This window comes from Cupressus sempervirens, chromosome 1 (assembly GCF_028749045.1).
Source record: "Cupressus sempervirens isolate cs-2001-9-10 chromosome 1, ASM2874904v1, whole genome shotgun sequence".
Classification (NCBI taxonomy): domain Eukaryota; kingdom Viridiplantae; phylum Streptophyta; class Pinopsida; order Cupressales; family Cupressaceae; genus Cupressus; species Cupressus sempervirens.
The window spans coordinates 700142541-700166852 of NC_143118.1; the positions used below are offsets into that span (position 1 = coordinate 700142541).

The 24312-nt window shown below is 37.4% G+C and overlaps 1 protein-coding gene across 7 annotated transcripts; it reads left to right on the forward strand.

Moving 5' to 3' along the window:
- The first annotated feature begins 316 nt into the window (after positions 1-316).
- Positions 317-22313, forward strand: LOC149579869 (chloride conductance regulatory protein ICln-like). Of its 7 annotated transcripts, XM_089787445.1 has the most exons (9): positions 317-879; positions 2019-2142; positions 13176-13302; positions 20751-20810; positions 20902-20967; positions 21088-21153; positions 21274-21339; positions 21438-21538; positions 21690-22313. In XM_089787445.1, the coding sequence occupies exons 1-9, from the start codon at positions 725-727 to the stop codon at positions 21759-21761; spliced, it is 837 nt and encodes a 278-aa protein (XP_089643571.1). In that variant the 5' UTR covers positions 317-724; the 3' UTR covers positions 21762-22313. The 7 variants fall into 7 exon arrangements, with proteins under 7 accessions (XP_089643571.1, XP_089643608.1, XP_089643578.1 ...); XM_089787452.1 differs by lacking the exon at positions 21274-21339 and having other exon boundaries at positions 346-879; XM_089787464.1 differs by lacking the exon at positions 21088-21153 and having other exon boundaries at positions 346-879.
- The last annotated feature ends 1999 nt before the right edge of the window (positions 22314-24312 follow it).

Genomic DNA, 24312 nt, shown 5'->3' on the forward strand with positions numbered 1-24312 from the left:
TATCTCTCAAACTTACTACATACTTTGATTTAATTAATCAAGAAGTTGAAAATGTCTATATATATATATATATATATATATATATAAAAGCTAGTTTTATACCATTAATACTATCCCTCAAACTTACTACATATTTTGGTACTTTGATTTAAGTAATCAACACGCGAGCACGGCACTGTCTATGTAACAACTACAATTAAAATGCACTTGAAGTGACTAATTGTTTGCATTCTAAAATTATTTTGAAAACCATATGACAGTTGCTTTACAATATTTATTTATATTTTTATGAAAAAAAAAAACAAAAGAAGAAAAAAGAAAAGAAAAAAGAAACAAAGAAAAATTCGGTCTGATCATTCCTGCCGTCCACACCCGAATTTCTGAAGCTATCGTGGCAACTATTGCATTCAACCTATAAGAAGTGTTGATGTTATAAGACCATAGTTATCATACGCATCTGCAGGATGGCAATCTTCAATTTAATATTATTGTATCCTAGTAAATAGACCCCCCTTGATATTGGCATTAGTGCGTTTCCTCAGATCTTCATATTTACATTCACCGTAGCTGAGAGTCCCATGATCTAACTCATCGTCTAATATCTGGTGTATCGACCTAGTTCTATTTTATGAAGTCATAATCCCTCAATTTCCCCCCGCCTTTGTTCTACGGAAGTGAATAGTTGTCCGATTTCCGATAGCGAAGACTCCTTTCTTTTGCAGAAATGGGTGGAGGTTTAACTGCCGCAGCGGAGGAAGATGGGCAGCTCCGTTTAGACACAGAGAACGGTGAAGAAATCAGACATGTCCAGTCACAAGTGGCCATTGTGCTGGGGAATCGAAACCCCGAGCAGCCCGGGACTCTCTACATCACCACCAAGTATGAACAATATTTGCGCACCGTTCATTCTTTCCTTATTCCTGTTCTCTGTTTGTTTTACTGTTTTGATAAATTCTACTTGTTTAAGCAACATGTTTTGAGGATATCATTGTTTCGTTAAATTTGGGTAGCCATGGGCTATAGGTTCCTTTAAACTCATCCAAGGCTTGCCACTGGTCTTGTTAGTAGTGCTTTGCCACCCCAAAATGCAGTTGTGGTACACTAATCGAAATAATTTCATCTTTCTTGTTGGTTTGTTTCAAATTTCCATGGAGCAGCTAAGTCTCAGAGTCTAGGACCTTCCCTAGGCTGCTGGGTCCCTCTAGAACTGAACTGCTAGCCTTCTTTAGTCCTAATTCCTTAAATAAGTTATAAATTATAATGAATCCAGAATAGCTCAATATCAAGTCAAGTCGGATCGGTCCGCGGAGGTACCACATATTTGACAAACCGCACATAGAGTTGCATGGTGGTAGTACTTATCACTATACTTTCCTTTCGGGATGGATGAAGCGTGGTATCCAGATTTGAACTTTTTGTTTAAATCTTCACCGTATATTATTGAGGTAAGACGCACCCCGCATTACATTGACATATTGCTAATTATTATCGTCATTGTTGGACGGTGACCAGATTTGTATTCAGCAAGTTGATAACTATTATGCTGTCCTTGCGTGTTGGGGTGCCCTGAACTTGTTTGTGAAACAACACGTACAGTAGAAATAAAGAGGCACTTTGCCATGGAAAACCAGGCGAGATATTCTGCCATCTCGGAGGCTGCCTTTATATCAGAACAATTTGATAAGTTTAGTACAGGAAGTGCGGGAGAGTCGTCAAAAGGATAACACGTAGAAGTATTAAACATGGTAAGAAAGAAATAGGATCTTGAGTTTCCTTTCAGGTCCTTTCTGCTTACAGTTTGGTAAGCATGTTTCCAATCATCTACACGGAGTGTCCTTCGTTATGGCCATGTTATCTCAGGAGAAATGTTAATGGTCCTGTTGATACTACTAAAACCATGGGTAAAATAGAGGAATTCTCTAGTTTATTTGGGATGATATCTCCATTCTCAAAATAGAGAAATTCTAGGCCATTTCAGAAGTCCAGGGCTTATGATTTATTTTCATCTTTTCTGGCAGGAGGTTGATTTGGCTGAACGATGAGAATAAACAACATGGTTACAGTGTTGATTTCCTGTCAATTTCTTTACATGCTGTTTCCCGAGATCCTGAGGCATACCCACTTCCTTGTATCTATGCACAGGTACGAATTTTGAATATTTAAAATAGTATTTATATATACATTCATTTTATTGTTTTCTTTGCTGGGAGCCTGCAGTTTTGGTTATTATGAAGAGAGATCTGGTTATATTCCTTAATGGGAATATCTTTTTTCTCATAAATCTCGACTCCTAAACAGTAATGAGACACATTTCCTTTCACAAACGAAATGCAGATGGAATATATCCTAAACAAACCCAAATCGTGTCATATCAAGACAGGGTCAATTATATTCAAAACAATTTTCAACTGCAATGCATTGTCTCCCCTTGACAAAGGATAGGCCTGAAATCAACTGCAATGCATTGTGTCTCCCTTTGATAAAGGATAGCTCCCCTTGACAAAGGATAGACCTGAAATCAACTGCAATGCATTGTGTCTCCCCTTGACAAAGGATAGACCTCTAAGGGCAGTGATAGGTCAAAGAAGCCTTATCAAACATAGGAAGGCCCCTCCAATCTGCTCAAAACTAAATGACAGCTCTTTGACGCAAGAATACCACTTAACAGGGACTCGAGAATGCTCAGAAAGCCTCCAGATGATGCTGTTGAAGCTGATTGGCTGCCATCTTGCACTAGCACAGCTAGCTAGTTTTTCAAAAATGCCTTCTCCAACTCAAACTACCTTGGAAACACATGCTATTGCCTTTACAAGTGCCAATGCTTCAGAAAGTGTGGTTTGCAATCCTCAAATCTCAACCGTAAAACCCTCAATTGGTATATTATGGTTTTTTAGTATTTTACTTCAGATTTTGTATTCAATCCATCATCTAAACTGAGCAGATGTATTTTTGGTCAACATAGGTTTCCATGAATGGTAGGCTTGGAACTTAGATTATAAAATGAAGTGGAAAATTGTATTGATGCAAACCCAAAATTATCTATTCATTCATTGTGCATGACGACGTATTTATCAATCTTATTACCAGTACATTTGTTAATCAATACACCGAGGTTTGTTTTCAATAATGTTAATACTCTTCTCCATCTACAAAAGTGATGGTGTTGCGACCAAGCATATCTCCATTTTTTTTGAATTGCTCTACCAAGTATGTTGCCAATTGCAGATGGACAATATTTTAGTTGTACATTGCCATATTTTACATGATGCCAAATGAAAGAAATTTGGTGTTGATATGCTTTGTGCGGTTGTCAAAGACTAGAGTTTTTACTGTTGTGATTACAAAAGTATTGTCAGACAGGAGTGGTGTTGACAAAGACTGTTTCTCTTGAAAATCCTCAAGAATCCCTTTGTGCCATATCACTGTGCTGGTTTGCCTCTGAAGCTGCCATATATTTTGTTTTCGTGTATGGGGGAGTTGGCATTGATTGCCTCATAGACATGCAAGAAATGACCATTGCCCTTAACTATAACAGGAAACCTCAGAATCACTTTCAAGAGGTGTTTGATGAGTTTATCATATTTTGCTCTTGAGGCTTCTTCAATATTATATACTAAGTTACCGATTCGGATGCAGATTCCGGAAGCGGATACGGGATGTGGGGATTTTTTTTTTGGATGCGGATGCAGGAGGAAACGTATCTATACACACACACACACACACACACACATATAAATTATAATATTACCATATGCAAAGAAATGTAAGAAATATACAAAAACAAATCATTTGATAAATCATAATATGACTATGAATCTATGATACTTAACAGTTAACTGGAACCCTTAAACAAAATTTCAAGATATTTCAAAATTCATATGATATTCATATATCAATATCAATATGTGCTTGTCCAACATTAGCGTTTAGTCTTGACTCTTAAACAATAAGTTCAAATAGGTCATGTTCAAGATTCCAACAAAATAAAATTTAAAAACATGGTAAATGATTGAAGTCTAAAGATTCAATCAATCAGAGTCTGACTCTGAATCATAGGGATTCGCAAGAAAATCCACATTCTCATTGTCATCTCTAACTGCTAAAAGATCATTTGAACCAAGCATGGTTCCACTTATGCAAGATGCACCACGTGCCACACTATCATCATCACCGTCTACAACTGTAACAAGATCATGAAGTGTTGCATCCAAATCTGCACACTCAGGGGCTACATCCCAAAGCTTTGTTGCCCCTTCCTTGTAATGATCATTCTTATGTGACAAAAGATGCAAGTTGGTGTGGACAAAGACCAAGTTATTAGCTTTCTTGGAGCCTAACTGGTTGCGCTTCATCGAATGGATAAAGGAGTATGTACTCCAATTCCTTTCAGCAGCAAAAGAACTAGCAACCTATATAGTTGTCACAAAACATACAAATGAAAAGGAAATTAATTTTATAGAATGTGTGAAACACTAAATTCTACAATGCAAGTGTAAACATAAAATTTTAAAACAAATTTAGAAAACAAAATAAAAAACTTACTTGTGATAGGACTTTGATTGCAAGAGGTTGAAGATGCTTGAAAGTTTGACCATACATGTACCACCATGTGATAGCTTCCATTCTATTTTGGTCCTTTAGTGCAAATGGAGAATGCTTTAACCCTGAAGCAAACAACCCAAATTCTTCCCTCACTTTTTCATGCATTTCTTCCAGTGGGAAGAGTCTTGTAAGGGCTTTGTGGCACCGCTTAGCAACCTCCTCATCCGCAATGGTGCAACTCTACCCGACATGCCAGCTATCTCCTCACTATAGTACCTAGGAGATAAGGCATATGCAAGGAGGTGCAATGGGGTAGTCATCTTATTCTAGCGATGGTTGATAATTGCTTGCACTTGTTTGCATAAGGCTTCACATTGTGTGGGGTCACTCTCATGTGCTTGTATAGAATGTTTTACCTTCTCAACCATGGTGTCCATGCCATCATACACATCCCCTAAGCAAGGTGTATCTGTATCAGCAAAACGGAGCATAGTCATGATGGGCTCAGTGAAATCCAATACATATGCCACACGAGCCCACCAACTCTCATTCAAGATCAAATCCCTGATCCTTTGTGCTCTTTCTGAATTTGAGATCTTCCATACACCCCATTGATGATCGATGACCATTTGACTTAATGCATCTTTTACCTTGAGGAGTCGTCTCATAATGCTTGTATGAGATGCAAAACGGGTCTCAGCAACCTAAGCAAGTTAACAATATGTCAATTGACAATATAATTATAAATTTTTATTTTTATTTAAATTACAAAACCATGAAACTTAGTAATTTAAAAATATTAATTTACCTTCAGCAACTCCAATTTGGAGTATGTTCTAAAAATGGATTGTGACATGTGGTGGTTGGTCACAAACATTTGTATGTCCTCCCCCTCTTCATATATTTTCTTCACCCAATCTACTTTAGTGCCAATCCTCTGCATGATCAAGTTAAGGGAGTGAACAGTGCGTGGAGTTCAAAAAAATGGTCATACCGACTCTCAACTAAAGCAACCGCACCCCTGCAATTTTTGGCATTGTTAGTGACCACCTGTACCACATTCTCACTACCCACCATCTCGATGGCCTCAATGAGAATTCTAGAAATGAATTTTGAATCCTTCACTTGCCCCTCACAATCAATGGCCTTAAAAAACATTGCCCCTTTGGGGGAAATTGCAATCACATTAATTAGTGGCCGGTTTTTTGTATCCTTCCAACCATCTGACACAATAGTTAGACTTGAAGTTTTCTAAGATTTTTTAATTGGTTGAAGGTCTCTCTCTATATGTGCCCTCTCTTGTTGCAATAAAGTTGTACGCACCTTTTCATAGCCTGGGCTTGTGTAGTCAGCTGGTGATTCTTTGATTGCTGCCACCATTTCCTTCCAATATGGTGATCTCACCAAGTTGAAAGAAAGCCCATTCGCATAGAGGCAATGTGCAATAGCTTCATCAGCGCGGTCTCTTGCCTCCATTTTAAATGCGGTGTCCAATGGGCCTCTTTTGTGGGTTGAAATTTCCACTTCTTCCTCATCCTCTCCTGGCAGGTACCTGCAAGAATGGGTGTTGGGAGGATGCAATTGGTTCAGTGGGTGTCTGTGGCTTGCTCTTTGAGGAAGGACCTTGATACTAGCTTTTTTTTGATCTATTGATCAATGCATCAACAGCTTCTTGTTCTCTTACAAATGAAAGTATTTCCGCGCTAGTCATCCCAGTACCATTTTTGCCTTTGCACATTCCAAATCCTTTGCCAGCAGGGCCCATAAAATGAAGCTTCACTCGGGAATATGAGCTATTGAAAGGTTTTCCTTTGTTACTTTGACAATAATTGCACTTCCAATAGTATGAGCCACCTCCTGAAACCTGTGATATCTGTGTTGTATGTCTCCACAAAGGAGAGCCTACATCAATTTTGAAATTATCAGTCCCTTCCCCTCCTTGGCCCCCCACTGAACTTTGACTAGCACTACCATCGGTATCCATTCTTGCCTAGTTTTTTGCAACCTATTTTATAAGAAAATAAATAAATTTTAATTAGTTCTTAACAACTATGAACATCAATGATCATGCATACAAGTGGAAAGAAGTGAGAAAAACTACTAAAATAGATACCCAAAGTTGCTTCTACATATCTTTCAAAAAAAAAAAATGAAAAAAATCTTTAAAAAAATCTTCAAGAACTTGAAAAAAATCATCAAAAACTCAAAAAAATTCATCAAAATACTCAAGAAAAGGATTGATCACTTACCTTGAATGGTTTAAACTTCTTTGAGAAAGCTATCTCTCCCTCTTCGATCGATCCTCTTCGAAAATGCTGAACTTAGCTTCACAATGAAGGAGTGGCTGTAGGTGCAAACTAAATTCTAAAATGACTCTTGTGAATGCTTCTATGTTGACTTCTAGGGTCGTTTTAGGGTTTTATTGTGAAAAAACACTTTAAAAATGCTTTTCATCACATGTTGTTATGGAAGTTTAAGTTAAAATAAATGATATTTTATTGCTTTTTAGGGCTTAGCCGATGCTGGGCCCACGGATGCACCCGGATGCCTTGCGGGTGCTGGCTGGAAGCCATCTGTAGGCATCCGGATGGCTTCCGGCCAGCACCCGCAGCTCATTCGGGCACTCCACGCATCTGTCCACATCGGATGCGGAAGCCAGGCCACTGAGAGACGAATCGGTATCTGAGATTATATAAGCTAAACTCTTTGTTCCTGGCCTTTAAATGCAAATCCTTTCAGTTTAGTAATATCTATTGTTTCTTTGAGGTTGCCATTTACTTTTAGGAATATAAAGTCTTCCCGTTCATTTGATGAACCCTCCACTTATTTTTTGTGTTGTCCCCTTCTTCGACATAGATGTTCAGGAAGGATCTCTTAGCCTATTTCATTCTCATAGGCTAATTCAGAGGCTTGGAGAGGGAATATTTTAATTACTAAAATTTTCTTACATTATTAATTTTTGATTAATTTTTCTTTAGTTATTTTATTTAAAAGACAACCATGTGTGTAAGTGCAATGTCCCACTTTTTAGTTCTTTGGGGAAAACCAAGACGCTGACCTCTATTTCCTTTCTTACTATGTCAACCAGATATTATTTAAGCAATGGAAGATAGATCAAAATTAATTTAACTTCTGATATAAATGTGTGCAATATGGCAATGTCTGATAATACTGTCACGGAATATGCTTATATAAATGTTTGTTTAATACTAATAATGATCTGCTCTATTTGATACTGATTTTGATTATGAAATTTGATGTTCCTTGTCTTCCAACAACTGCAATGCTTGATCAATATGTTTACCTTTGCAACAACTGATGAGACAATATTACCAAGAATATCAAGTGCTACGTCTGATTTTTCTTGTAATATCTGCAATAGAATATTCTGCTGCTTAGAGTAACACAATAGCTGTTTCTAATATGAAGTTAGATACGTGCAATATCAAGTATCAATCACTTTGAAAGCGATAAACTTGGTGCTGTGTCTGATGTTCTTATGGTTTTAATGTGCTATCATGAATGAACACTGTATCTGATATGGATTCTTTAATATCTGCAATCTTGAAATGTGGTCTCTGATTTGCCGATATGTGCTTGCACCACAATGCACAAGGCTGTTTCCCTAAATAGAGCAGATCCATGAAGGATGAATAAATAACAAATGTCTTTGATGATGCTTGAGAGAATGAGTCGAACTTCATATTATACTCACGATCCACGAATAAAAGGATTTGGTGAACAGTCATCTTCTTCAACCAATTTATAATCGGTTTGGTTAATAACTTAACCAATCATTATAAATAATTCTCACCAGATTTTTACATTGTCTTTATCAAAGTAACGAGAATCAGAATCGGATCGGAATCGGCAAGGCCGAAAAGAATCGTGAATTGGCCATGAATCGCCCATGAATCAGCAAATTTGAAAAAACCCTTTAAATTTAGAGATTTTAACAATTTAAAATTTATTTCATGCACCCTTTATTGAATATAACTTAAACACACTATAACATCATCAAATAGAAGTTAAAACTCAACATACATAAACATGGAACATAAAATCCATCACATATGTAACTATGTTATGTAAAATGTAAATTGTAGGCTCGCTGAAGTAAATAGAAATCAAATGATCATAATGATTCAAATCATAGAATGTATGTAAGATGAAGATCTATAAGACATCAAATCATAAATGTATGTAAGAATCTAAGATGAAGATCCATGAAAGTTTGAAACGTATGAAGATATTGACTCCTTAATGCTCCGAATGCAATTTATGGCCTCCCTAGATAGACTTCTGATCTCTTTGGTGCTCTTCCTTCTTGCTGGTTGGAAACCTGTGGTTTTTCTTTTCTCATCTTCTCTCTCACTTTTCCTCTCTTCTACTCATGCTTAACAATTAGAAGGCCCTTTAGGGTTAAAACAAAGAGGAAAGGCTAAAAAGAAAACAATAAAAATATTTATTTTTAAAAAAAAATTGAATGCAACTTTATGGGCTGCCGCAGCCGATTCACGAGGGAGATTCAGGCGATTTTTGGCATGAATCGCCTAAATCAGTGATTTAGGCGATTTTTGCCAAAAAATTGCCGATTACGATTCACAATTCACAAAAACTCGGCTGGGTTGAATCGTATCGCGATTCACGTGATTCAGGCAATTTTTGGGCGATTTTCAGAACTATGGTCTTTATTCCATTAATATAACAATTGGTTTCTAACTTTAATTGATTATTATAGTAATTGGTTCATATTTAGCCGATTAATATAATAATCGATTCATAGTGTGATAACTGCATTTATGAGAATATGGAATGATGCAAGGGATGTATTGCAAATACAGTTGTGAAATAATGCAGACTTGAGATATTGATGAATGGAAAATGGATTATGGAATATGATGACATGTAATTAAGCTGGATATGTGATTATGAATGATGCCAAAGGGATGTATATCGAATTTAGTGCAGTGTAATGTATGTTAATGCAGTGAATAGATGCAATTTATTGAAATGCAAACATGATCGATGATTACGTGATGATGGATGGGCTCAGCCGACCATCACATCACCAGTCCTTAATGTATTCAGTGTGATACTGTGCCATTCATTAGTGATCATATAGGTCTCATAAATTGCATCATGATTGTGTTGTACATAGAGAATCGATAGCATGGTGATTGTCTAAGCACATCAATTACTCAAGTAATCACAAACCACATTATCGTTTGTCTTATTTTAACTTAGAAATGCATATTGTGTACAAAAGACAGGGTTTGCCATTCCTTTCCAAAACTTTATATGAAAGTGCAGATGATCAAAAATTCAGACATGTAACTTTCCAGGGATTTAAAGAGAATTAAAAATTAAAAGGGTCACTTTATGCAATTTGAAAATAGAAGTTGCCAAAAGTCTGCAGGGAGGATATAAAAAAAGTTGTGAAAGGGAAAAATCAATAAAGCATCTTTGGTCATTTTTCATTCTAATTGTGACATCTGGACTCTTGTTCAATTCCGATATCCTAAGGATATTTGGCTTCAGAGATGTGATTTCTTCTTGGGCAAGTTGGAGGTGCATCAACGTAGGATTCAAAATTGAGCTTAAAACTCTAAGAATGATAATTATTCTGGATTTGAAAGGTTTGCCAATGAGAGGAATTTTTGCAGGCGAATAATACATTGTATGGAAAGATGTCACTGGTGACTGATTTAATTTTTAATATCTTATTCAAGTCTACCTACCAGTTCCAGATGTTTGTAGGATTTTTGTTTGGATGCAATTCTTAATGAATTAAAAGAGAGTTTAGACACCTCATTGAAGTAAAATTGTGCTGCCATTTTCTGGAATTGCCAAACAGTTAAATGAATCAGTTTCACTGAATGAAAGAGTGCAGAGTTGTGTGTCTTATCTATTTGATCATACGAAAGACGAAGTCATGGTATGAATCGCAGTTTCTCCAGCATGGTTTGTGGAAGACAAAGAGAACTCTAGTTGGCATTTTAAGAAGCCGAAATCCCCTCATACTGAGTCACAGCAACATCTAAGACATCTGGCTTCCTATAAATTGGGTCTTTGAAATCTTGGATGAACTGTAGGTGGTCCTGAGATTACATGAATGAGGAAGCAGCATGATTTTCTTGCCTTGACGTGGTTTGGACATCTTTTGTGTCTGGATACTCTCTAAAATATTTCCACTCTATACACATGTCTGCTTTAATGTATTTGAAATAGTTCTAAGGCTTAAATCTCTGGACAGCATCAATTTTCTATCATCTAAGACCCAAGCATTACTCTAGGTTGGCTTCATTGAGGCACAACTGGAGTCATGTAATGTAGAGAGACTACACTTATCATGCTTATAGTAATACCATGCAAATTGAGCTGAACCTGAAGCTTGATGCTTCCCCATGTTTGTGTCTTCTGTTTTATTTCATAATCTTAATGTTGTTTCATAGTGTTTTCCATTGCTTCTGCCATTTCTACCTCTTCTTCCTTTATTCTCTCTCTGGTCTCTTCCTTTGCCTCTTTTACTCTATCACTTCTAGAAGAGCTCTAATATGAAGATTTGCCTTTTTGGAGCAAGAGAATTGTTTTGTCCAGTATTTTAGTCATTCTTTTAAAGCATTTTCCCCCTCCAACTTTATCCTCAATCAGTGTTTGAAGGTGAAGGATTTTAATTTTTTGCTTGCTTGCAAGAACTCCCAGTAGGTTGGAGGTGAAAAGAAGTACTTTTATGAATGGAATTACATTTATAATATGTATAGTTCAAAACTTGCAGAGTACTTGCAAAGTTCGCCAGTTGAGAACCTTGGCAAGTTGCAATATGTTTGAAAACTTCTCCATCAACTGAGACTCTTAGCAAGGTCAATGCCCTCCGTCCCTATGCTTTTAGATTATAATTTTGGTAATGACTGTAGCTCGACTTCTCCATCATAAATACCATCCCACAATTCATTAAAGATAATTGTTTTTTTTTTAATTTTCGTGATTATCATTTCAACAGGTTGCCTTTCTATATACCGGCCAGACTGATATGTGAAAGATCTATACATAGCATATACCCACCCATTTTATATATTTATTGGTACATGGGATATATACCAGCCAGTGAGTTCTTTTGATATACCAGTTAGTAAGTGAACTGTGAAACTATTCTTTTAAGGCATGTGGGAGCACAGTGTCAGGCAGAGTACATAAAAGAACTCTGTTGTCAATGACAAATTAGTATGGGGTCATACTATAGATGTAGGTAGAAGCTTCCTACACACTTTGTAATGATCTGCACTTGATCTTATTTGTTTCAAACAATTTATATGGATGTTCTCGCAAACAGTGTTGTTACAGCTATATTAGGTGTTGGATGCGATAATCAACTGCGATGACATTGCTCATATTTACCAGAGGCATTGCTAATAACAAACGATGTGATTTGTTTCAAGGATTGCAAATTTGTTTGTTTTGATTTTGTGCGGCAAAGAATAAAATAAAAGCTATTTGTAATGTTCAAAATCCCCCAAGGATAGTCCAAAATGGGTAAAATAAAGTTAATGCCATTTAAAAAATAACCTCCTAGAAGGATGCCCCTGGTAATTAAATAAAATTATCCATTTTTTTGGACAAAACAAATCCAATCAATAATAAAGAAGTAAATACTTGACAACCTTATCAATATACATCTTTATTTATAGACATAACAAATAGTTCGACTATTGTTGTAAAATAAAACAACCCTTTACTACATAAAAGAAATCTCACAGAAGCTAACAAAACAAAAAACTAAAACTCCTAATTGAATTTTTTGATCTTGGACTTTGGAAACAGTCATATTGACTTCAGCAGCATAAGCTAACAGGGTGTCTGAATTTTGTTGTGAACCCTTGTTTGATATAGTTCACGTCTGCTCATTTGGACCCTATACTTGAGCTACAATATGTTCGAAAAGGGCTCAATGGACAGGCAGTGTGGCGTAGATTGAAAACAGCATCATGGAGTGTAGGGTGTAGAACCATGAATGGGTGAATAGGGTTGTGCAGAAACTAGGGAGAGCAAATAAAAGCAAGCTAAATTTTTCTGCGGTAGCTTCAGACTGTAGAAGACTTGCTTAGTACTGATTAAAAAATAGCACATATGCATTGATAGTAATGTCAGGCTAGGAATTTGGACTGCAAAATCAATTTGAGAATTGTATTAATTCGAACTCAATATTGTCCACTGATTCACATACACAGACATTTATTGATCTCCAAATGACTGTTCCATTATTCTTCTAAGATGACTGTTGAGCTTCCCCTTCAGCAGAGTAATAGCATTAAAAAAATAATTTTTTTTAGATTTATTAGGACTACACCTATGATTATCTGCAATAATGTTACAGAGTCTTATAAGATACAAACTCTCTGGGAAAACTCTCTCTCTCTCTCTCTCTCTCTCAAACACACACACACGCACGCACGCACACACACACACACACACACATGTAAAATGCACAACACACTCAGGCACACACAACTGCTAAGTAAACTGTGAATTATTCTTAATTCTGCTTATTTTATTATGCTAACCATGTATTTCATCAGCACTGTCGCTTATATTGTTTTTCAGGTCTAACAAACACCATTGACTATTTTTTCTAGATTGAAAACACAGAAACAGATGGTTATGGCTATGAGGAGTTAGAAGATGAAAACTCAACAAATGATGAGGACCTGGATTTGTCACAGGTTACTGAGATAAGTCTTGTGCCTTCTGATTCAAATACGTGTATCCTTAAACTTCCATAATTTGTTTATTACCAAAAAATGGTCTTTGAATCTTGTTGTCCTTTGCTTAAAGGTCATTGATTTGCAACTTCTATGTGCACTGTAGAGTAGAATGTAGGAGAATATTTTCCTTGGAATATATTCTACTTTTGACTGAATATAAAATACATTTTTCATGATCTTATCATATATTATAATTAAATGCTCATTCATATGTAATATCTTAGAATTATTGTGCCAGCTAAGAAGTACATGATCCATCAGTTGCTGATTTTTGTTTTATATGCATTTAAAAGATTAATGTTTCTTTGTGTGAAGCATCCCCCCATTTACCATATATGGCCAGAAGTTGGGGTTGCACGTGCAAGTTAATTTGATCAATACCTTGGCAACTTAAAAATTGACCACACCTAGAAAAATCGCTGCAAAAATATCTGTAATAACGGTGTCGAATGTAGGGTTTTATAAACAACCATTGCCCTTGAAATCATGTTTTACCCTCATTTTGTTCGCATTTAGGCTTTTACTATATTTTTTTGCCATATTTGATCATATTTTATAATTTTACCCAATATTGACCTATGTTTTCATCTTTTCCAGTGTGTGGGTGATTTATGGTGAGTTAACTGGCATTTTTGATGACTTTAATGGCAAATTTTGGCAAGTTTATTCATGGGTTACCGGCAAGTAAACTCATGATTACTTGCTGGGTTACAAGAGATTGACAGCTGGCTGGCTGGGGGGTTGCTTGATTACATATAGTAGTTGAAAACTTAGTTGTAAAAGATGTATACCTGCATTAAGTAAACACACTGCAATAATTGCAACGAACTTTGAACATTAAGTTATAAGTGGAAAGATTTTGTTGGAATGTCTTAAATGGATCTTACCCTAAAGACAATAAAAGCTCTAATTACCCCTAATATTTCAGTACATGGTATAGAAATAATAGAACAATTTTAATTCAATTTTGTCATCATAAAAAACATCTTTATATGTGGTACGATTAGTGTTGTCAGTAAAAACTATATTATAGCCGATGGGATGAGTTAGTACCCGAAATGTTGTATGACGGTTGAGTCACTCCTTTGGGAACTATATGTACAATGTATGAATGGATTTATGAATCATCATTGTAATTGAAATTGCATATCTGCTTATATAAATAAAGTATCTGTTCAGTGTTACATTCTAGTCTATTAATGGGATAAATATCCATTTACCCTATATGGTAAACATTTGACGCTGTTGCCAATCGAACCTGGTACAAAAGAGGTATTATGAAGATTAATACCAATTTGCTCAATAAAGATAGGAAAAAAATAAAAGACAAGGATGATATACACATAGCACGGGAAGCATTAATTCCAACACAACAGGCGGAGCAAAGGAAAAAGTTTCAACAACTCACCAATGGGCACCAAGGGGATGAAGGAGCACTGACTGACGGAGTGCATTCACCTAGCAGACCGAGGAGTGCCGAGGACTTGCTTGAGGAAACGCGACAAAAATATAATTTGGTAGAAGAGACAAGGGAGGAGTTCCTAAACTTGTATATGCCAAGGGTAGAGAATCCGAATGAAAGAGAAAGAACCTGCACGGCTCGAGGTGCTGAAGGAGCACAAGCATGGGGTGAACTCTTCGTTCTTGATACACTTGACGAATGGATACAAGTAGAGAATCGAACAACTTCGCTTGAAGAAGATCTCTTCACACTATAGAGTAACGCGGTTGTCCAAAGTAACGTGGTTGTTCGAAGTAACAGGGGGTCAGGTACTCAGAAAAATGCGGGTACTCAAAAACAACGCGAGTACTCAAAACAGCGCGGGTGCGCAACAAGTACCACAAATACCAAAGACATTAACAATGACAGGACCAAAGGAAAAACTACCAAAATTTAATGGCGATGGAACAATTGATCCAGTTCGGCATTGTATAACATGTGAAACAATTTGGATTGCAATTGGCATAACCGACAAAGATGACTGGGTCTGACAGTTTCTAGCTACCCTACGGGGTATAGCAATTGATTGGTTTTCGGACATTGATCCGTAGAAGTTAACTTCATAGCTAGACGTCAAGAAAGAGTTTAAAGCAGAGTTTCAACTACTGAGGGATGATAATGAGATAGTAGAGGAAATCTACAATACCAAGCAGGGAAAGAATAAAACAATTTGCGTATGCACGAGGAGGTTGAAAGAGCTGGTAGGAAAAATAGAAAGCCAACTAGCGGACGGGTTGAAGAAAAAGTGGTTTGTCGAAGGGTTACAACCAATTTTGAGGAAAAAGATGAAAATTGTTACCTCCAGCATCATACATCGATGCATATAACTGTGCAATGGACTTGGAGAGTGAACAAAAAACTAGCAAAAAGAAGAAAGAGGTCGTCGGATTTAGAAGATTCATCCTCCAGAAGCAGTAACGACGAGGAATCAAGTAAAAAGGTTCGAAGTCTGGACACTATAGAAGGACATGTTATGTATGATGAAAGAGTTCAAAAACATGAAAAATAATCCTGGCCAAGCGAGAGAAGGGAAACTATGGTGTACGGATTGCAAAGAGGAGGGCTACATAAAGGGCTCTTGCCCTAAGAACCAATGCTGTGATATTTGCCAAATTGCGGGACATTCCACCAAGGAATGCTTGTTCAATATGAAAAGGAAGGGAAAACAACAAGTATTACTAACGCAAGAAGTGTCCACCTCGGGAGCAAGAAAAATACGAACAATGATGCGGCAACCTCAGGAGGGTACCGAAGCAACAATCGACACAAACAAGGTGATAACAATAATAACAACAACAATAATGGGGGACAGAGCCAGATATAATACGATCTGAGTGGACAACCAATGATACAATACTGTGCGTGTAACTTTTGGGGCCACTTAGGTAGAGACCGTACTACGAAGGGAACACCACAGTTGTTGTGCAAATGGTGTGGTCCTGAAGACCACGAGGCTTCAAAATGCCCTAAACCCGAGGTGAACTTGTTAAGTATAGAAACATGTGATGAGGAGACATTAGCCATCAGTCGTGTGCAAGCGAAGAAGACAATGTATCCAGATTTGGAAGAGGAAAAGAAAAGGTTGCAGCAAGCACGAGCAAAATTAGAAAAAGAAATGGAGGCTAAAAAATTGCAAACAAAGGACACTGCTGGCACCTCAAGGAGGAACGAGGCAGAACTAAATATCATACGACAGGTAATGCAAGCTGAGGTTCCCATGAAGCTAAATGACCTTCTTGCAATGCCTTAGTTACGAACGAAAATCCTAAACATGACACCATCCTTGAAGGCGATGAAAGAGCCAAGAAAAGACACACAAGGTGGAAGCGGAACGACCGTGGCAGACCCAATGCTACTTGTGCTCACCACAGGAAGATACCCTGTAGTAGTAGAGATGGGTATTCTTGGAACCATCCTCACAGACACCATTGTAGATGGAGGGTTAGGAGTGAATGTACTACCGGAAGAAACCTGTAAGAAGTTGGGGCAACCTACATTATGGCCACCTACATTCCAACTTCTCACCACTGATCAACAGGGAATTAAATCCCTACGGACTCTGATGGCGCAACCTGTAACGATCTGGACGATGCCATCCTCGGAAGGGGCTGGCTAGTACAGGTAGAAGTAAAACACGATTGGAAAAAGAACACCTTGTCCATGGAAGGAGGAGGTTTTAGATTTGTAATTGACCTACATAAACAGATGGTAGGAGAGGAGGCAACATCGTTAGATTCTGAAGGTGAAGAAGACGATGAAGGGAAGAAAGAATCCTGAGATTGGAAGGAGGGTCCAACAATGATGACCTGGATTCGGTGGATTACCTACTCCATTGGCAAATGGAGGACTATGAGGTCTTTCCGAGTTGCCACATGTCAGGGTTCGAGGATGAAAATAAAGGAGAGGAAGGAGAGGCGTAGATAGACAAAACACCTGTACATACATTTAGTGAGGAAAAGCCTATTAAATACGAAGAACCCATAGTGAAGACGATGAACTTAGGGGACGAGGCTAACCCAAAAAATATATTTGTGGGAGATGATTGGAATCTAGTTTTGAAAGCAACAACGTTTAAAATATTTATGGGAATATAAGGATGTTTTTGCGTGGACGTATAAAGACCTGAAAGGGGTACTGCCAGAATTATGCGTCCACTGCATCCCATTAATAGGAGCAGTACCTGTACGGAAATGACCATATCGGATGAACAAAAACTATGTTGCACGGGTTATCGATGAGATTATAAGGATGCTTGAAGCAGACATTATTTTTAGGGTATAGACGAGTACTGGTATCCCCAATTGTGATATCTCTGAAAAAAGATACCACTCAAATAAGGATATGTGTAGACTTTCAATGCTTGAGTGCAGTAATGATTAAGGACCCGTTCCTGATACCGTTCACTGACAGTATTTTGGAAGAAGTGGTGGGGCATGAAATTTATTCATTCATGGATGGATTTTTTGGAGATAACCAGATATCTATTGTGGAAGAAGATAGCCTCAAACGACTTTCATATTAGATGGGGTATACGCCTACAACAGAATGTCGTTCGGTCTAAGCAACGCCTCGACAATGTTTCAAAGAATTATATTGCACATCATCGAGAAGATGTCAGTTGGAAACTTCAAAGCATTCTTGGACGATTGGTCAGTTTTTAGTGTGGAGGACAAGCATCTAACTGCACTCAGGGAATGCATGGAAAGATGTAGACGAGCACGACTAGCACTAAACTCAAAGAAGTGCAGATTTATGGTACCGCAAATGAAACTATTGGGAGACATCATATGCAAAGAAGGATTAAAGACGGATCCTGACAAAGTCCGAGTAATCTTGGAAATGCCACCTTTCACAGATGTGAGTGAGGTAAAATCATTCTTGGGACACATAGGATACTATCAAAGGTTTATTAAAAACTTTGCCAAAATATCATACTCGCTCGACAAACTAACCTGCAGAGGAGAACCTTCAAATGAGAAACAGAGTAGGATGAAGCCTTTGAGGGATTGAAAACAAGACTAGCCACAACAACTATCCAAGCTTTTCATTTAGTTGCAAAGGGCTTTTTGCAACATCAGGGCATTGATTATGAGGAGACCTTTGCTCCTACAACAAAGATGAGCACTATTTGATTAGTCCTAACCATTACAGCTTAGTTCGGTTGGAAGGTCCATCAGATGGACATCAAGAGTGGTTTCCTGAATGGTAACCCACAAGAAGAGGTGTACATGATGTACTCCTGGTTTTAAGGTTGTTGGTAAAGAACATCTGGTTCTTAGGTTAGTGAAAGCTCTCTATGGCTTGAAGCAGGCCCCTAGGGTATGACACATGAAAATTGATAAACACCTCACTAATCATAGCTTCTAGAGGAGTTCTTCAGACTCAAATTTGTACATCAAGACTATTGACAATGAGACCATCCTTCTGGTCATTTATTAGGTTGATTTGATCATCACTGACAGTTCAACATCTTTGATTTAGGGCACTAAATAGAGTTTATGCTAGTCTTTTGATATGACTGATCTCGAGCTCATGCATTATTACCTAGCTGTAGAGGTTTGGCAATAACCTTCTGGTATATTCATTTTTTCAGTCCAAATATGCCAGGGATCTATTAGACAAATTTCGTATATAGGATTGCAAGCTTGCATCTACATCCATGGAGAAAGGTTTGAAGTAATCAACTAAGTCTGATTCTCCTCTAGTTGATGATGCTGCATGCATGTAACTAGTAGGCAGTCTCATTCACCTCTTTGCTACTAGACCTGATACCAACTTCACAGTCAGCTATGTCATGTTTTATGACAGCTCCTAAGGTTGATCTGGATGGTAGCAAAGTGTGTGCTTTGTTATGTGAAGGGCACTTCAAATTATGGACTTCTTTACTCTTGGAGTTCTAATTCTAGACTCAGTGGGTTCACAAATTCAAATTGGGAAGGTTTCGTTGACGAGAAAAAGTCAACTTCTAGATATGTGTTCAGTTTGGGATCCAGTGCCATCACATGGACCCGTAAAAAGCAGGAGGTAGTTTCTTTGTCCCCTACATAGGCTGAATAAGAGGGACAATTAAGGTAAGTTGTGAAGCTTTTTGGCTTCGTCAAATGCTTGGGGATATGCATACGTCACCAGAAGGACTGACACTTTGTTTGTTGATAATGAAGGCGTTATCAAATTAGCACGAAATCCAGTCTTCCATGAATGAACCAAGCATGTGGATGTTCACTGCCACTACATACGATAGCTGGTTGAAGATGAGACAATAGACTTGCAGTATGTTCTTACAGCAGATCAGACTGCAAACATTCTCACCAAGCCTCTTGGCCCTAAAAAGTTTGTCAAATTCAGAGGACAACTTGGTGTTGTGGATAGATTAACCATTAAGGGAGGGTATTACGATAATCGATAGCCTCTATTAATATCTATTATTATCTAATGGTTATCTATTTGTAATCTATTGTAAATGTTAGAATGTGTCTAATATTTAGTTAGTTGTTAGTTAACTGATTGCTAGAATAGAATGTTTCTATTCTTTACGATCGTTTCCTAAGGAAACATTGTTTATTCATTTGTATATATTAATCAATTGATCATTGTTAATTACAAGCAAGTATTTTACCAATTACTTTGTAACAGCAAGTTCCTTCCAAGGTCAAGGGACGTCTGGGAGTCTTGAGGATGCTGCTGCATCTCCTGGCATGAAACATCTCTGAGATGTTCTCTATCAGAGGAAATGTCCCTGAAATGGCAGAGGGTGCATTGTGGTGGGGGGAGGGTGCAGGGGGGATGCGTCCCTTGGAACACTGATTACAACCAAGAAATAGAAACGCTTTATCTATGAATGAAACAGAACTCATGTTCTTGAAGTTGACCAGGATTTACCAGACCAGATTATTCTGGTTTCTATGGAAAGTTTTCTGACTATGGTAAAACCAATGGTTTTAATTTATTTTGGAACTTCTTGCATTTCAAAGTTGAACTGGAACTGTTACATAGAAGTTTCATCATTTTTCTGCTTTACTTCACAAGTATATTGCCTTATACTTTCTAATTTGTGCGACTTATTTAAATTTCATACAGTGGACGTGCTTCAAGAATGTCATTATGTCAGTCTATAATCATCAGGATCCACAAATCCTTGAATTATTTTTGTGGTTTGATTGCATTCCCATTATAAAATCATTGTGTAAATATTTTATTTTCATAACTTCCACCTTGTTTTTACCCCAGCTTTTTGCTATTTTTTTCATCAGAGTAGTAAATGAATTTATTTTGAGGATTTATTATCTATTGCTTAAATAAGTGCTGATGGCAAAACATGCGGTCTAGCTCTCTGAAGATTTTTCCTTTGAAGTTGTCAACTTGTTTCTAAGGTTGAAGATTCTTTTAATTTGTAAACTACATTTCTTGTCGAACTGGACTCCTTGACCGAGATAATTGTATACTAGTGGACGATCTGTTTAAGGTGTTGTGTGCCTGTGCAGAATTAAACCCAGAACCAGATGGAGGTTTGTTGTGCTTGCATTGGATTTACATACGTTGTTTCTTGTTGCTGAAGACTGGATTAACTAAGATTATCTTTTCTCTTTGACTCTTCAGAGGTCGAAGGGGAAGGTGATTGGATTTTCAGTGCTGAAGACATGGCTAATTCTGGTCTACTTGCTGGTGAGCCCTGCTTGTATGCCTCTGAGTGAAATCAGTTTCTAATGTTCTTGTATGAGCAATTGTCCTCTAAATTCTGAAGACTGGATTAACTAAGATTATCTTTTCTCTTTGAATCTTCAGAGGTCGAAGGGGAAGGTGATTGGATTTTCAGTGCTGAAGACATGGCTAATTCTGGTCTACTTGCTGGTGAGCCCTGCTTGCATGCCTCTGAGTGAAATCAGTTTCTAATGTTCTTGTATGAGCAATTGTCCTCTAAATTCTGAAGACTGGATTAACTAAGATTATCTTTTCTCTTTGAATCTTCAGAGGTCAAAGGGGAAGGTGATTGGATTTTCAGTGCTGAAGACATGGCTACTTCTGGTCTACTTGCTGGTGAGCCCTGCTTGTATGCCTCTGAGTGAAATCAGTTTCTAATGTTCTTGTATGAGCAATTGTCCTCTAAATTCTTAACAAAAAAAATGGCATTCCAGTACAAGCTGGTGAGGATTTTGAATATGATGAAGGGGACATGGCCAATCCAATTGGTTATTCTAATGGTTTCGTACATAACTTACCTGAGAATATTTTAGAGGTTTGTCTGAATTTTTAGGAATCTGATTTTTAAAATGTTATTGAATTCTATTTATTATATTAAGACTAGAAACAGTGCCAGTAGTATTATCATTTCTAGTTACAGATAAGCTATTCTAAATGCTTTTTCCATGTGTTTCTGGGTTTTTCAGCTCCGAATTGATGACGAACGCTTTGAAGATGCACTGGAGATGGAGGATGAAACACAAAGACCCAGGAACTAAAATTATAAGGGCGATTGGGGATCTCATTGGTTACTCTTGGTTATTTGATTTAAATTCCCTTGGCTTGAATGAGCATGTTTAGCTTTCTATCTTGTTTGCATGCAACTTTGCATACTGATTTTAGGTTTACTTGGCACCAGCTTGTATGCTTGGATTTTCCTGGCTTCTGTTCAAGGCAGTTAACCTTAATTGACAATTGAAGATTAGAAGAAATTAGCTAGTTAACCCTTGACTCTGACCTTGAAAGGTCCATCAGCATGCACTGATGTTATCTTGCGCAACTAGGTCTTGGAAAGCTAAATTGTAATATGATCAAATATGTCCTACCTTGCTGGTTGAAGTTTTGTGGGAATGTCCGATTCATTTTTTTCCCAAAACTCAGTATATTATTCTTGAATTTTAAAATTTGACAATTCAGGGATATGCAGTTTCTGGGAGGGAATGCCGTAATGATATCCTAATCATTGGAATATCTACAGCTTGTGAACTTGATATCTTTTTGGAAGCTTAGTTATTAGATTGGCAGAGTGTCTGATACAAGGCATTATAACAGATCTTTGAGTTAAAATGACAAAGATTGTGGTAGCGGCATCTATAATTTAGCTCCCAGTTGAAAACAAAATAAGTGGAAAAAAAGAAAAGAATCGACGTGTTCAATATTCTGAATATATTTTAAAAACAAAACATTTCTTATTAATCTGACTGTTGTTTCTGCCAGGGAAGCCAATAAGTTGGAAGTAAATTTTTAATTAGCCCACACTGGTTTAGCTAAAGAATTGTGGAATCTTCTTTTGTTCAAAAGTTGCTTTGCATCCATAGAAGGTAACATAGAGAATTAAAATTCATGGGGCTTCTCTTTTTGTTCATTGTTGTGCTGTTCAGTGGAATTGCTGTGGTCCAATGATGTGTCAAGTCACCAATTAGTGGGAGTTGAATTATGTTTGTTTAAGGAAAAGCTAAGGTTTAAGTTTAGAGGGAGTAGGTTGTATAGAACTGTAAAAAGTAACCTTAGTCTTAATTTTTGATTAAGACTTGGCTTTACTAGATTTGTTATTATAATTATAATTATTATTTGGGTGAAACGAACTGGGCGTGCTATATATTAAATTATAGAAGTAATACAAGGACGAATACATATAGTGCTAATTTTAGGTGCTGCTCCTGGGACCTGATTGAAGTTGATCTCGTGAGTAATATAGGCATTGGAGGACAAAACGTGGTGGGGAAGACTTCAACCAAAACCTCAACAAACGTTGGTAGATAGATACAAACACATCAACAGCTAAACACACTTGGAGAACTACTCTAACAGAGATGATAGACACAAGACAGCAGTCTGAAAATTTTCACACATGATAAGAGGGAACACAACCCCATAAAGCTAGAGATTCCTGCACCTATTTGTTGAGGTCCTCAAGTTCATTGACAAGCAGTACAAGGCCAAATAAGAAATACCACACCATATTCTTCTCATGAGTTGAAAAAAAAAGTCTTCAGTATTGCCCTGAAAGATACTCATAGCTGGAAAATTGATGTGTGTTACTCGACTTAAACAAGCAAGAGCCATTTTATCCTCCACCCCTCCTTGCTGACTAGTCTGCCTGACATTGCATTCATTTCAATTCCTTAAATTGCTCGAGATATTTGCAACAAAAAATGAGGCATCATAATTCTACTCCGCACCGAATTCACCCATTCCAGCAGGCATAGCACACACAACAATGATGAAAATGGAAGTTTGTAAACAACTCCATCATGCAAGTGTGAACCTAGTGCAATATGCTGCAGTATATAGATGATAGCTTGCCAAATTTCTTCATCATCTATGGAGAACATTCTGTGGCACGTGTCTTCTCATGGAAATCACAAGAAACTCCAAGTGTGTTGTCTATACTGCACCCTAGTGAGAAAAGCTTTTTGAAGTTCTGAAAGACAAGAAAGTTGTGTGCTTGAGCAGGTGACCCCGTGCCAAATGATGTTTAGAGGATATAAAAGAAGAGATTGAAACAGTAGCATGACGGGGCAACAATGGGAAAACTTTATACAACAAAAATCCTCTGGATCAAGTGAAGTGCCAAGAAATAAATTCGGACTGGTAACAAAACTAAAATAATGTCATCTCAACGCACTGAACGAAGATTTCTTGGAGTACAAATCAGAGAGAAGCAGACAACTTGTCATGTGAACATTTAAAAAGAACTGAACATAACTGTCATCTGGAAATCTCAACCATCACTTGTATGAGCCAGTACAGAAGGAAAGCATGGCGTTGTGAACAACAAACAGGGACTGCAACACTGCTATCAGAAACTGCAAAGAGGACAAGGAATTTCTGGCAACAGTACTAAATGGAAGATCTTAGGCCCAACCAAACTAGAATATGAAGAGCTCAGGCTGACATGAAAAACATAAGACTTGGCTGACAGTACAACAGCCCACAAGTTAACAGCAAAAATATAACATGAAAGGAATGAGTGCACCGGAAAGAATATGCAGTCCAGGCCTTGAAATCTGCGACATCGGCATCAAATTGCCACACAAAGCCTGTAAC